The following is a 13,465-nucleotide window of genomic DNA, read 5'->3' on the forward strand; positions in this document are numbered from 1 at the left end:
CTTGAACGCAATTATCATGCAGTATACGTCGGTAAAGAACACTGGAATTTTTCTCAAGGTTGGCTTCTATGTTATTTTTCTCTGAGCCAGCCGGCGCACGTAGCTGCTTGCGGCGCGAGTCATTGTCTGTCTCTTTGTTGGCGCGCTTTGTTATTGGGATTAGGAGACCTAACTTCCACAAATTCGCCTTGCCGAGAGGGCCCAGCTCTGTTAGAATCCCGCCAGTTCTGATGCAATTCAGGTCTGTCGTTACGATCATATCGTCTGTCGTCATGTCGGTAGATTCCATAGTTTCTTTCTTGTCAGTCACGTGCTGGAGAATTTCTCCCTGAATCGTAACTGCGCGCTGGACCGTTGCGTCTAAAGTTATTGTGTCGCTCTTGATAATAATTATTTTGGTTCCCATATTGTCTGTTTCTATGGTAATCTCTGTCATATTCATTACTACGGAAATGCGATCTTTCTCTGTAACTGTTATTACTCTGCCAGTGGTTGTCATATGGGTGGCGTCTGTTTTGGTCACGATTTGCGTTGTAAGAATAGACTTGTCGTGTCCAGTTATTTTTTCTGTCGTCACGGAATTGTGACGGATGTGACCTGTAGTGATTGTTTTCCTGTTTTCGCATTCCGCGACTGTCTGTGTCGATTTCTAATTCTTGTAAGAGTCCCTGAAAAGCTTCAATGTCGTCTTTGCAATGCCCAGCCAAAATAATATTTCTTAAATGTTCAGGCAATTTCATTAAGCAACTGCGGATGAGTTCTGAGGGGCTGTATGGGTTTGACAGGTACTGATTCTTGTGCAACATGTCTTCAAAATATTTCACAAGACTGGAAAATTCAGATTGTTCGAAATGTTTCATCATTATGATGTTATGTTTTACTCGGTCTTGTGTAGCTTGAGACCAATATGCTCAGAGGAAGGCATGGTAAAATTCCCCTTCACTGTGACAATCGTGAATGACTGATCGCATTCTTACAACTGGTTCATTCTCTAAATAGCCACACATAAATTCTAATCTGTGCTCTAATGACCAGTTGGGAGGAAAACAATGAGAGAATTGATGGAGCCACGCTTGTGGATGAATGTCGTTGCCAGAATTCTTAAATGTTTTAAATTTACATGTAGTAATGAACCGCTTATAGACAAAATCATCATGTCGGCGAGTCGCATATCGGTCATTGTTACGTCGTTTCGGCGGTTCCATTTCAAAATTCGGTGCACCTTGCCAATTTCTTTCATAATTTCCGAAATGCGCTGTGTTATTATTTTGTGGCTGTTCCGTATTTCTATGTCCCTCTTCCCGTATTGGGGCGCGAGTGTCCTCTGAAATACGTAACTCTGTATTACCTGTGTCAGCTGATCTTATACTTCCAGGATTTCTCTTTGGTGTTGCGTATTAATTTGATTCTGATTTTGTTTGAATTTCCTAATTTTTTCGCACTCTTCTGCGTCATTAAAGACTACTGGTTTTGTGTCATTCAGATTATCATCTACCTTCGTAGATAAGTTAGTGACCTGATCTGAAAGTTCGGCTACTTTATCCGATAGTGAAATAAATTTCTCTGTGTGTTTTTCTGAACCAAGTTTCAGAGTGTCCATTTGTGTTGAAATCGTGTCTACTGTGTCCTTTAAGTTTTCCTGAGTTTTTGCAAGCTGCGTAACCGTATCGGTAGATGCAACTGAGTCAATTTTAGCTTGCAAGGTGTCGTGATTTTCATGAACAATAATTTGCAGTTCTTTTATGGTTGCTTCGTGTTTCTGTAATGCATTTTCATGCCGCGAAAAAATAGGTTGAAAATGCTCACAAATTTGTGTTTTTACGCCATTACAGGCTTTTTGACATTTCGATTCAATGTTATGTAACTCAGTAGTTAAATCTTCACGTGTTAGTTCAAGAGTTTGTTCCAATGAGTCTAACTTTTGAAGCTGTTGCTGTGTTTGTCTCTGATTTTGTTCCATTGTGTCTAACTTTTGAAGATTTTATTCCATTGTGTCTAACTTTTGAAGATTTTGTCCCATTTGTTTCTGATTTTGTTCAAGCGTTGTGTCTAACTTTTGTAGCCTTTGTCCCATTTGTTGCATTAACTGTAATAACAATGCACTGGTGTCTGAAACATGTTCCTCAGTGCTTTTCGGCAGTGAAGTTGCACCGGCAACATTCACATTTTGACAAGCAGAAAATGTATCTTGACTTATTTGAGAAAACGGTGAGGACCAAAAACCTGAATCTACAGTATTTGCAAGATTGTGTCCTGTCATTTCGGATTCCTGAGGCGAACTGTTGCTGACCGATCGATCGATAATGCTTCTCTGTTCAGTAATTGTTTCACTGTCTACACCATTATTTGCCGCCCGCTCCATTTCCCTATGCACAATTACCAAATTACTACTTTGAACATTAGTTAATTCATTACTCGGTGGCGCTAACACACTGCTTTCGTCTTCACTGTCATTTCTCAGTTTACTTTGAAGCCTAGTATTACGTTTTTCACACGCCATTATTGTCACAATATTTCACACGACAACACAGAAAAGCACAATTTGAAGAGCAAAATAACAAAACACATTAACATAGCATTGAAAATAAAATCTAGTTAATTGCAAGCACAGAGGGTCGCCATATGAAACGTCCCCTTTGAACAATTATACAAGACTGTCCTTAAACTGACACACAATATTTTTTAGCGCAACGCAATCTGACTTTCAAAAATCCCTACAAAAGAATGGCCCTGACTAACATTAACCTATACGTTTCACAAATCACTTACCTCACAAAAATCTTCGTTACTCGAACTACTGCAATACAGCAAGCGCTACTGCTGTCAGCTAAATAAAAGATTCAAACTACAGAAGGCACTAACTACTGATAGGCATAGTTAGCAAATGAAAGATTTTAATAGAGAACAAACAATGTATTTACCTTAATAGTCATAATATATATAGCAGTTCACGACATACAGTCTTACAAATTTCAAAACTCCGCCATCTCTCTCCCCACATCCACCACTGCTGGCGGCTCACCTCCAACTGCACAACGCTACGCGCTGTTCACATCCAGCTGCCGCTGCCCAACACTACAATGGCAGACAACAATGCAAACTAGCCACAGACTGCACACAGCACAGCCAGTGATTTTCATACAGAGCGCTACGTAACGTTACCAATAAGAAAACCTAAATAGCCTACTTACATCGTAATCTAATTTCCACAGCATCACCTAATTTAATTCGACTGCATTCCGTTATGCTTGTTTCGCTTTTGTTGGTATTCGTTTTATATCCTCAATACACTGTGCATACCGTTCAGCTGTCTCTGACAGAATCACTATGTCATCGGAAAACCTCAAAGTTTTTATTTCTTCTCCCTGAAATTTAATTCCTACTCCAAATTTTTCTTTGGTTTCCTTTACTGCTTGATAAACATACCGTTTGAATAACATTGGGGTTAGGCTACAACTCTGTCTCACTCCCTTCTCAACCACTGCTTCCCTTTCATGCCTCTCAACCTTTGCAACAGCCGTCCTGTTTCTGTACAAATTGTAAATAACGTTTCGCTCCCTGATTGTACCCCTGATAAGCTTTTTCTAAGTCTACAAATGCTATGAAAGTAAGTTTGACTTTCGATGTCCTATTTTGTGAGATATGTTGTAGGGTCAGTATTGCCTCACGTTTTCCTACATTTCTCCGAAACTCAAACTAATCTTCCAGGACTTTGGTTTCTACCAGATTTTCCATTCCTCCGTAAAAAATTCGTGTTAGTATTTTGCAACCATGACTTATTAAACCATAATATGATAATTTTTACACATGTCAGTAACTGCTTTCTTTTCAATTGGAATTATTACATTCTTCTTGAAGTTCGAGGTTATTTCGCCTGCCTTACACATCTTGTGCACCACATGGGAAAGTCTATTACCGGAGCCTTGTTTCGACTTAGGTCTTTCTATGCTCTGACCAATTTTTCTCGTTGTAGTTTTTGATATACTGAGAAGTTCCGTCTGCAACGGATCTGACAGTGGTTTTCAGAATATTGATATAGATCTCATAACCCCATCCCCAAAAGGCAGTATACATTTATCGTACATCTTTACATGTGTAAAATTAAAAGAAAGTCTTTTTCTACAATAAAACAGAGTACATACTGCGATCTTACTTGTGATGTTTACTTATGAAGAAACAATCGTGATCGCAAAATATCATTTATTTAAAATGACCAATTCGGCACCTACAGCAGCCATGTTCAGGTTCATTGCATAATTTGCTGGAGCTGGCGACGTGCTGAGCAATTGCGTGTTGTCACGGCGATAACTTGTCAAGTTATCGCCTTGACAACACACGAGTGCTCAACACGTCGCAATCTCCAGTAACTAGTGCAACCAATCCGACGATGGCCCACTGTAGCTGCCGAAACCGGTCATTTTAAGTAAATGATATTTTGCGATCATGATTGTTTCTCCATAAGTAAATATCTTTCTAGTGAAATCATCAGACGATCAATTCCAATTACAAAATTATCTAGAGAGATTTTCTGTATGGTGCGAGAAGTGGCAATTGGCGCTAAACAAAGAAAAGTGTGAGGTCGTCCACATGGGTACTAAAAGATATCCGATAAATTTAGGGTATTCAATAAATCGCACAAATCTAAGGGCTGTTAATTCGACCTAGGAATTACAATTACGAGCGACTTAAATTGTAAAGACCACATAGATAATATTGTGGGGAAGGTGATACAAAGACTGCGCTTTTTTGGCAAAACTCTTAGAAGATGCGACAAACCCACTAAAGAGACAGCCTATATTACACTTGTTCGTTCTCTGCTGGAATATTGCTGCGCGGTGTGGGATCCTTACCAGGTAGGATTGACGGAGGACATCGAAAAAGTGCAAAGAAGGGCAGCTCTTTTCGTGTTATCGCGCAACAGAGGTGAGAGTGTCGCTGATATGATACGCGAGTTGGGGTGGCACTCACTGAAACAAAGGCGGTTTTCTTTGCGGCGAGATCTATTTACGAAATTTCAATCACCAACTTTCTATTCCGAATGCGAAAATATTTTGTTGACACCCACCTACGTAGGGAGAAATGAACATCATAATAAAATAAGAGAAATTAGAGCTCGAACGGAAAGATTTAGGTGTTCCTTTTTCCCACGCGCCATTCGAGAGTGGAATGGTAGAGAAGTAGTATGAAAATGGTTCGATGAACCCTCTGCCAGGCACTTAAGTGTGAATTGCAGAGTAACCATGAAGATATAGAAGTAGATGTTTTTCCGTTCACCAAGCACGTTTTTCTCATTGCATTCTTTTCAATTGCTTTTGTTTTATTTTTTTGTTTGGGTGGAGGGGGCGGGGGAGAAAGGTCATCCATCTTGTGATGGTTTGATACGGTCCGCTACGAATTCCTCTCCTGTGCAAACCGCTTCATCTCGGTGTGGAACTTACAACCAATCTCCTCAATTATTTGTTGGCTTTATTCGAATCTCTGTCATCCAGTAGTTTCTACCCTCTACGGATCCCTCTAGTACCATAAAAGTTTTTCCTAGATGTCTGAACACATGTCCTCTCATGCTAAGCCGTCTTCTTATCTATGTTTTCCACGTGTAACTCTTCTTGCAGATTCTGCAGAGAACCACCTCATTCATTGTATCATCGGTACACATGATTTTCAAAATTTTCTTGTAGTACCACATCTGAAACACTTCGATTTTGCTATTTTCCGATTTTCCCACAGTCCATGATTTACTTACATACAATTCTGTGCTCCAATATACATTCTCAGAAACTTCTTCCTGAAATTAAGGCCCATGTTTGATACCAGCAGACTTCTTGGAAAACCGTCTAGATTGTTCTTTATATCGTTCTTACTTTGTCCTTCGCGTGTTACTTTGCTTACAAGGTAGCAGATTTCCTTCATTTGCTCTACTCCTCGGTCATCAATTTTGATGTTAAATTTCTTGTTGCTCTTAAATCCGCTTCTCCTCGTTATTTTCATTTTTCTTCTGTTTAGTGTCAATCAATATTCCGCGCTCAGCAGATTGCTCATTATATTCAGTATGTCCTGTAATTCTTCCACGTTTCGACTGAGGAGAGGATGTCATCAGAAAATCGTATAATTATCTTTTCAGCCTTTTTATCCCACTACCGATGCTTTGTTTTAAATCCATGATTGATTCTGCGATGTCTAGATTGAGCAATACCGGTGAAAGACTATATCCCTGTCTTAAGCCCTTTTTAATCCGAGCACTTCTTTCTTGATCTTCCCTGTTCAGATTCTAATCTCTCATCTACTACATTTTCATCCTATTCGACGTATTTTACTGTTTTGAAAATTATAGCAGATATTATCTCTTTTTCAACATCGTTATCAGGTTGCTTGCAGAAACTCGCCACTGTTATCCACATTCTTATTCATTAGGATGACAAACAGGAACCGTTCCCATTACCTTCATAATAGTCACGTTACCAAAACTATGTTCTCTTTCAGTTTCACTCCCCTACATCTTATCAGTTTTATCTAATGCTAGCCAACTCTCTCTCGTCAGATTTTTCAAAACATTCAAACTTTTAAGTTCTTCTTCTTCTTCTTCACTTCAAGGTTTAGGCAGTGGGCCTATTCCGATTTCACATATTCAGGAGCATTTTTTTTTCGACTTTCCACTGCGTATTCTTTCTTAAGGGCTTGTACTTGTTTGCAATGACTGGAATTCTGACTAGTTCAACGTGTTTTCTTCATCTTCTTCCACTTTATTGTTTAAGTATTACTATTTCTTCTCGTATATTGTCCTTTCCTGTAAGCTCTCCTGCCTTTTTTTCTTTTTCAGTTCAAGATTCACAACCATGGTGCAGGCTACTGCTTTGTAAAACTTAAATTTTGTGTCATTCTTTAATGTTTTACACGTAGTTTCACATATCTGCTGAAGTTTATCGATTTTGTTCTGAACATCATCATCGTTATTAAAAATGAGGACTTGTTGCGGCGCCTTGTCTTCACTAACAATTTTTGATTGGGTTGGTCGTTTTCCATACTGAGAGATAGCTGCAGTTTTAGTGGCGGTTATTTTCAGATTCCTAGTTCGTATAATCTATACAAGGAACGTTGTAGATTTGTTTCCTGTTTGTGTATTAAGACTGCACCATCCGCGCACAGTATAGCGTTCAGATGATAGCTTCTTTTTAGTTGTATATTTTCATATATTTGATTCTTCCATTTTCTTATAAGATCCTCAATACAGATGTTAAAGAGTGTCGGTGAAAAGCTACATCCTAGCCTGACGCCGTGATTTATTATTATCTCTTCCGTTTTTGAGCCGCTTGTGTTTACGATTATCGTGGAAACTTCACACAAGTTTCTGATTGCTTGTATAAGACGTATGGGATATCCTCTTTGATCTACTATTTTCTACAGTCTGTTTCTAATGAACGAGTCAAAAACATCCTAGAAGGCAATTAAAAGCAACCTGCGTGTCTAGATTGTCTTCACGTTGTTTTTCTAGAATCTTTCAAGACTGAGAATAATATCGTTATATCGTTCTGGGAGCGTCCCTTCCTAAAATCACTCCAGTTAAGGATAACACAATTGGTAGCAGGTCTCAGTCTGCGAAGAGGCAGCCCCTCCCAATGGACTTACCTGGCGACAGGCTAACGCCCTGTTCCGGGGAGAAAATATAATACTTCCAAGTTGCAAACAGTTTAAATGTGGGTCCGTTTTGGACCTAATTTTTCATTAGGTGGGCTTAGAATATTACAAAGAAGGGCTATTTTTTCTTACCCTTTTTCTACGGTCTCTTTTCCCATGTGTGAAAAATGTTCCATCAATTTTTTGCGTAACTCTCCTTAGTTGTATTTCGTAAGAAAAGGAATGTTCATTTGCGTTCTTGCGCTATGAGCAGGCTGAAAATAGCCGTAACTTCCTGCAGATTTTGTACTCCTAATTAGCACAGACAGTCTAACAGTGCACGCGGCGTTACGTACATGCTCTCCGGTCGGACAGTAGCTGTTCTGTGCTGTAGTCAATAACAATGCGCCCGTTATTACCGCTGTCAGTTTCGACCCCGAGGGAGCGAATGGTCACCCACACGTTGTAACACTAAGATAACACCCTGGCGACTTTTCAGTAGCTTCTGCGTTGAATAGAGCCTCGCCGCTTGTTGACTAATATAACTGATCCGTAATAATGTCGAGGATTTGATTTACATTACCTTATATGGAGGGCGAACGTGGTGAGATGTTTGTGATGATACTTACAAGTGTGACTGGGTTATTACTTCAGTATTATTGTTTCCTGTGAGCATTCTTGTCTTGAACATTCTAGTCTTTGTGTTTTGTTAATCTGCGTTGCTAAAGTTGATTTTTTGACCTCTGTGGGGATCATTCCATGTTACTTTATGGTAAGGGGAAATATTTCTCTAAAAATACCGACAGCGGGAGCTCATTTGTGATGACCGAGAAACCGGATTAGATACGGTGCGGTAACTGTTCAACACCGTTTAAACTGAGGGAGCAGTTTATCTGGATCTTCATGGTATGCTTAGACAGGTAAAGTGCCTCATCAGAACTCCCTTTGATCTCAGCCGTACAAGTCTCAGTTACGGCACTGATCAAATTAACTAATTAGGCTTACACACATATCAGAACTGAGGGAGTTTGGTGCAGTCTATGAAGATGAGAATGCAAATAGGTGGATAGGAAGTTCAACTGAAACTGTATGCCAGCAGAGAACTTTTTAAGTCTCAACCATCTATGACGTATATATGGCAGACTGAAGTGATGAGTAAAAATTCATACCAAGGCTGGGATTCGAACAGGGTCTCTTTCCCTCTTGGCAGATGCGCTAACCACTGCACCACCCTGGCACAGTTTCTTTGCACAACTGCACGGACTACCCTAGCAAGCCTCCCTCCTCAAACCAGGTTCCCACTGAAGTGTGCTTTCGTCTTTCTTCGATTCATTCTCAGTCCATATTCTGTACTCATGAGATTGTTCATTCCATTCAGCGTATCATGTAATTCTTCTTCACTTTCACTCTGGATAGCAATCTCATAAGCGAATCGTATCGTTGATATCCTTTCACCTTGAATTTTGATTCCACTCCTGAAACTTTTTTTTATTTCCGCCATTGCTTCTTCGTAAAGACTGAAAGGTAGGGGGGAGAGACTACATCCCTGTCTTACACCCTTTTTAAACCGAGAGCATCGACCTTGGTGCTTCACTCTTATTATTCCCTCTTGGCTGTTGTACGTATTGTGTATTACTCCTCTCTCCCTATAGCTTACCCCTATTTTCCTCAGAACTTCAAACATCTTGCACCATGTTGAGTTGTCGAACCTTGTTTCCAGGTCGACAAATCCTATGAAGATGATTGGTACTGAGCACTATGGGACTTAACATCTGTGGTCATCAGTCCCCTAGAACTTAGAACTACTTAAACCTAACTAACCTAAGGACATCACACGCATCCATGCCCGAGGCAGGATTCGAACCTGCGACCGTAGCAGTCGCGCGGTTCCGGACTGCGCGCCTAAAACCGCAAGACCACCGCGGCCGGCCTATGAAGATGTCTTGATTTTTCTTTACTCTTGCTTCCATTATGAACCGCAATCTCAGCACTGCCTCTTGGTGCCTTTACCTTTCCTAAGGCCAAATTGATTGTCATCTAACACAACTTCAATTTTCTTTTTTAATTCTTCTGTATCTCATTGTTGTCAGCAATTTGGATGCATGAGTTGTTAAGCTGATTGGATGATAATTCTCGCACTTGTCGTCTCCTACAGTCTTCGGAATTGCAGGGATGATATCTTTCAGAAAATCAGATGATATATCGCCAGACTCGTACATTCTACACACAGACGTGAACAGTCGTTTGGTTGCCTCTTCCTCCAAAAATTTTAGAAATTCTGAATGGAATGTTATCTATCCTTTCTGATGGGATGTTATGTATCCCTTCTTAAGTCTTCCAAAGCTCTTTTAAATTCCGATTCTAATACTGGATCCCCTGTCTCTTTCTTATCGACTCCTGTTTCTTCTTCTATCACATCAGACTAGTCTTCCCCTCGTAGATATCTGCAACATACTCTTGCCACGTAGCCGCTCTTTCCTTTGCATCTAACAGTGGAATTTCCATTGCACTATTGTTACAAAATATTAGTCACCCTCTTGGCGCACTGGTCGCTTTGAAGAGTTGTATATCGAGAAACTGGTATCTGGCCATCACGTGAACTTCGACCATAGACTGAAGTCCTGTAAGTGATGTCGTGTGTATTTGCCAGTCGGTTGTGTGGAGTGAACATAGTGACGTGTATCAACATGGAGATGTGACGGAATAGCAGAAGGGAACTACCGAAACTGGACGTGCGAATGACTACACCGTTAATGAAGTTTGCAGTTGTGTTGATGTATGAAAACATATTATCCACCGGATTTACATGAAAAGGTGTACCGCTCACCAGGTAAAATAGCTTAGCCGGCCGCTGTGACCCAGCGGTTCTAGACACTTCAGTCCGGAACCGCGCTGCTGCTACGGTCGCAGGTTAGGATCCTGCCTCGGGCATGGATGTGTGTGGTGTCGTTAGGTTAGTTAGGTTTAAGTCGTTCTAAGTCTAGGGGACTGATGATCTCAGATGTTAAGTCCCAAAGTGCTTAGAGCCATTTAAAATAGCTTAAAATAGTGGTGGTAAAAAGATCCTCACCTATACTCCTTTTCAGTGACTATCAGTTGCAAATGGACGTCTTGAATAGGCCAAACGAGTTCCAGGAATTGGACGGTAGCTGCCTGGTAGGCGGGTAATGTCATCTGATTAGTCACGTTTTGCCCGGTTTTAAATTATTATGCAAGACGCCAAGGCATTGACAGTTCAACTAGGTGTTTAAACCGTAGTGTGTCGGAGCGTGTAGTTCAAGCCAGATGATGTTCTGTGGGTGTTTTTTTGCATCATGATATGGGTCCAGAGATTCAGGTTACTGGCCGGCCGAAGTGGCCGTGCGGTTAAAGGCGCTGCAGTCTGGAACCGCAAGACCGCTACGGTCGCAGGTTCGAATCCTGCCTCGGGCATGGATGTTTGTGATGTCCTTAGGTTAGTTAGGTTTAACTAGTTCTAAGTTCTAGGGGACTAATGACCTCAGCAGTTGAGTCCCATAGTGCTCAGAGCCATTCAGGTTACTGTAGACTTGAACCAGGATGCTTATGCCACTACTCTCAGTGACTAAGTGTTGCTCTTCTCCTATATTTTCATGTAGACACTCCTAAGGTTTACAGGGCTGGACGTTACCGGTGGACCCTCAGGGGCGCTACTAGGCCTCGGAAGGTCCGCCAAACCACTCGATCTTAATTCCATAGAAAATGTCTAGGACTGTTTGGAAATGCAAGTGAAATGTAGCCATTGACATCCCCCAAATTTGTGGCTCTGCACATTTTTAACTTCAGTGAGTAGATATAATACAGGGTGATTTAAAAAGAATACCACAACTTTAAAAATGTGTATTTAATGAAAGAAACATAATATAACCTTCTGTTATGCATCATTACAAAGAGTATTTAAAAAGGTTTTTTTTCACTCAAAAACAAGTTCAGAGATGTTCAATATGGCCCCCTCCAGACACTCGAGCAATATCAACCCGATACTCCAACTCGTTCCACACTCTCTGTAGCATATCAGGCGTAACAGTTTGGATAGCTGCTGTTATTTCTCGTTTCAAATCATCAATGGTGGCTGGGAGAGGTGGCCGAAACACCATATCCTTAACATAGCCCCATAAGAAAAAATCGCAGGGGGTAAGATCAGGGCTTCTTGGAGGCCAGTGATGAAGTGCTCTGTCATGGGCTGCCTGGCGGCCGATCCATCGCCTCGGGTAGTTGACGTTCAGGTAGTTACGGACAGATAAGTGCCAATGTGGTGGCGCTCCATCCTGCTGAAATATGAATTGTTGTGCTTCTTGTTCGAGCTGAGGGAACAGCCAGTTCTCTAACATCTCCAGATACTGTAGTCCAGTTACTGCTTGCTGGATGCGTGCTACATTTTCATCACTCGTTCTCGGCCGTCCAGAACTTTTCCCTTTGCACAAACACCCATTCTCTGTAAACTTTTTATACCAACGTTTAATACACCACCTATCAGGAGGTTTAACACCATACTTCGTTCGAAATGCACGCTGAACAACTGTCGTCGATTCACTTCTGCCGTACTCAATAACACAAAAAGCTTTCTGTTGAGCGGTCGCCATCTTAGCATCAACTGACGCTGACGCCTAGTCAACAGCGCCTCAAGCGAACAAATGTACAACTAAATGAAACTTTATAGCTCCCTTAATTCGCCGACAGATAGTGCTTAGCTCTGCCTTTTGTCGTTGCAGAGTTTTAAATTCCTAAAGTTGTGGTATTCTTTTTGAATCACCCTGTATATCTGAAGAAACTTGTGGGCTCATTCGTCGCCGAGTGGAGACCACTGGCTAGAGCTTGATGTGTCCTTGAGGTGACTAATTTTTGTGAGGTGTGCTTCGATGAGAGATTGGAAGACCGTGGAAACCTTGATAACAATTGCCTTTGTGACTAGATCATCGAGTTTCGCACTGCTCGGAAGAAGAACGGGGAGGAGAGTGGTGACGAAGCAGCAGCAGTGAGGCTGGCAGGCGCGGACTCACTCGACGTTGCGGCCGGTGGTGTTGGGGTAGTACATGGAGAGCCGGAGGCGGCGGTCGGGCGCGATGATGAGCACGGCGCGCACGCTGACCGGGTCGCCCTCCGCCGTGCGCTCCGACTCGTCCAGCATGTCCAGCGCCACGGCCAGCTCGCGCGTCTCGTCCGCGATGATGGGGTACGGGAACTCCGCCGGCAGGTTGCGCGCGAACGACCGGATGTCCTGCGGGCGGAAACAGGCGTCAGTCAACTGCGCGACATCCACCACCACCACAACCACCACCACCACCACTTACGCCTCCATCGCCGGCAGCACCACCTACTCTGAATGGACTCACTTTGTGTAGGACAGAAGTACTTACACACAGAATATTTCTAGATCACAAAGTGCACGCTCTTCGGTCATAATCGTTATCACATCTAATAAACCAACTGGAAACATATGAGAAGCAATACTTTGTGAGCTAGTTAGCAAAACGGTAAGCGCAGAACATTGTAACCCAGTGAATACATACCAAAATAACACCTGAAGCTTAGATACAATGTATGTCAACAACTGTACTGTGCGTTACAGAGATAAGTGACGGTTGAACATTACACACAATAGCTTTATATGATAAAATAACGCGAAAGTACACTACTGGCCATTAAAATCGTTACACCAAGAAGAAATGCAGATGATAAACGGGTATTCATTGGACAAATATATTATACTAGAACTGACATGTGATTACATTTTCACGCAGTTTGGGTGCATGGATCCTGAGAAATCAGTACCCAAAACAACCACCTCTGGCGGTAATAACGGCCTTGATACGCCTGGGCATTGAGTCAAACAGAG

The 13,465-nt window shown here is 41.7% G+C and overlaps 1 protein-coding gene across 1 annotated transcript in view; it reads right to left on the bottom strand.

The window, feature by feature from the left end:
* Positions 1-13,465, bottom strand: part of LOC126262476 (peroxiredoxin-6-like) — a 137,954-nt gene that overhangs the window by 14,295 nt on the left and 110,194 nt on the right. Inside the window, exon 3 of the mRNA XM_049959140.1 lies at positions 12,630-12,847. Within this exon, the coding sequence (XP_049815097.1) occupies positions 12,630-12,847 (218 nt within the window). The remainder of the gene's footprint in view (positions 1-12,629; positions 12,848-13,465) is intronic.

This window comes from Schistocerca nitens, chromosome 6 (assembly GCF_023898315.1).
Source record: "Schistocerca nitens isolate TAMUIC-IGC-003100 chromosome 6, iqSchNite1.1, whole genome shotgun sequence".
NCBI lineage: Eukaryota > Metazoa > Arthropoda > Insecta > Orthoptera > Acrididae > Schistocerca > Schistocerca nitens.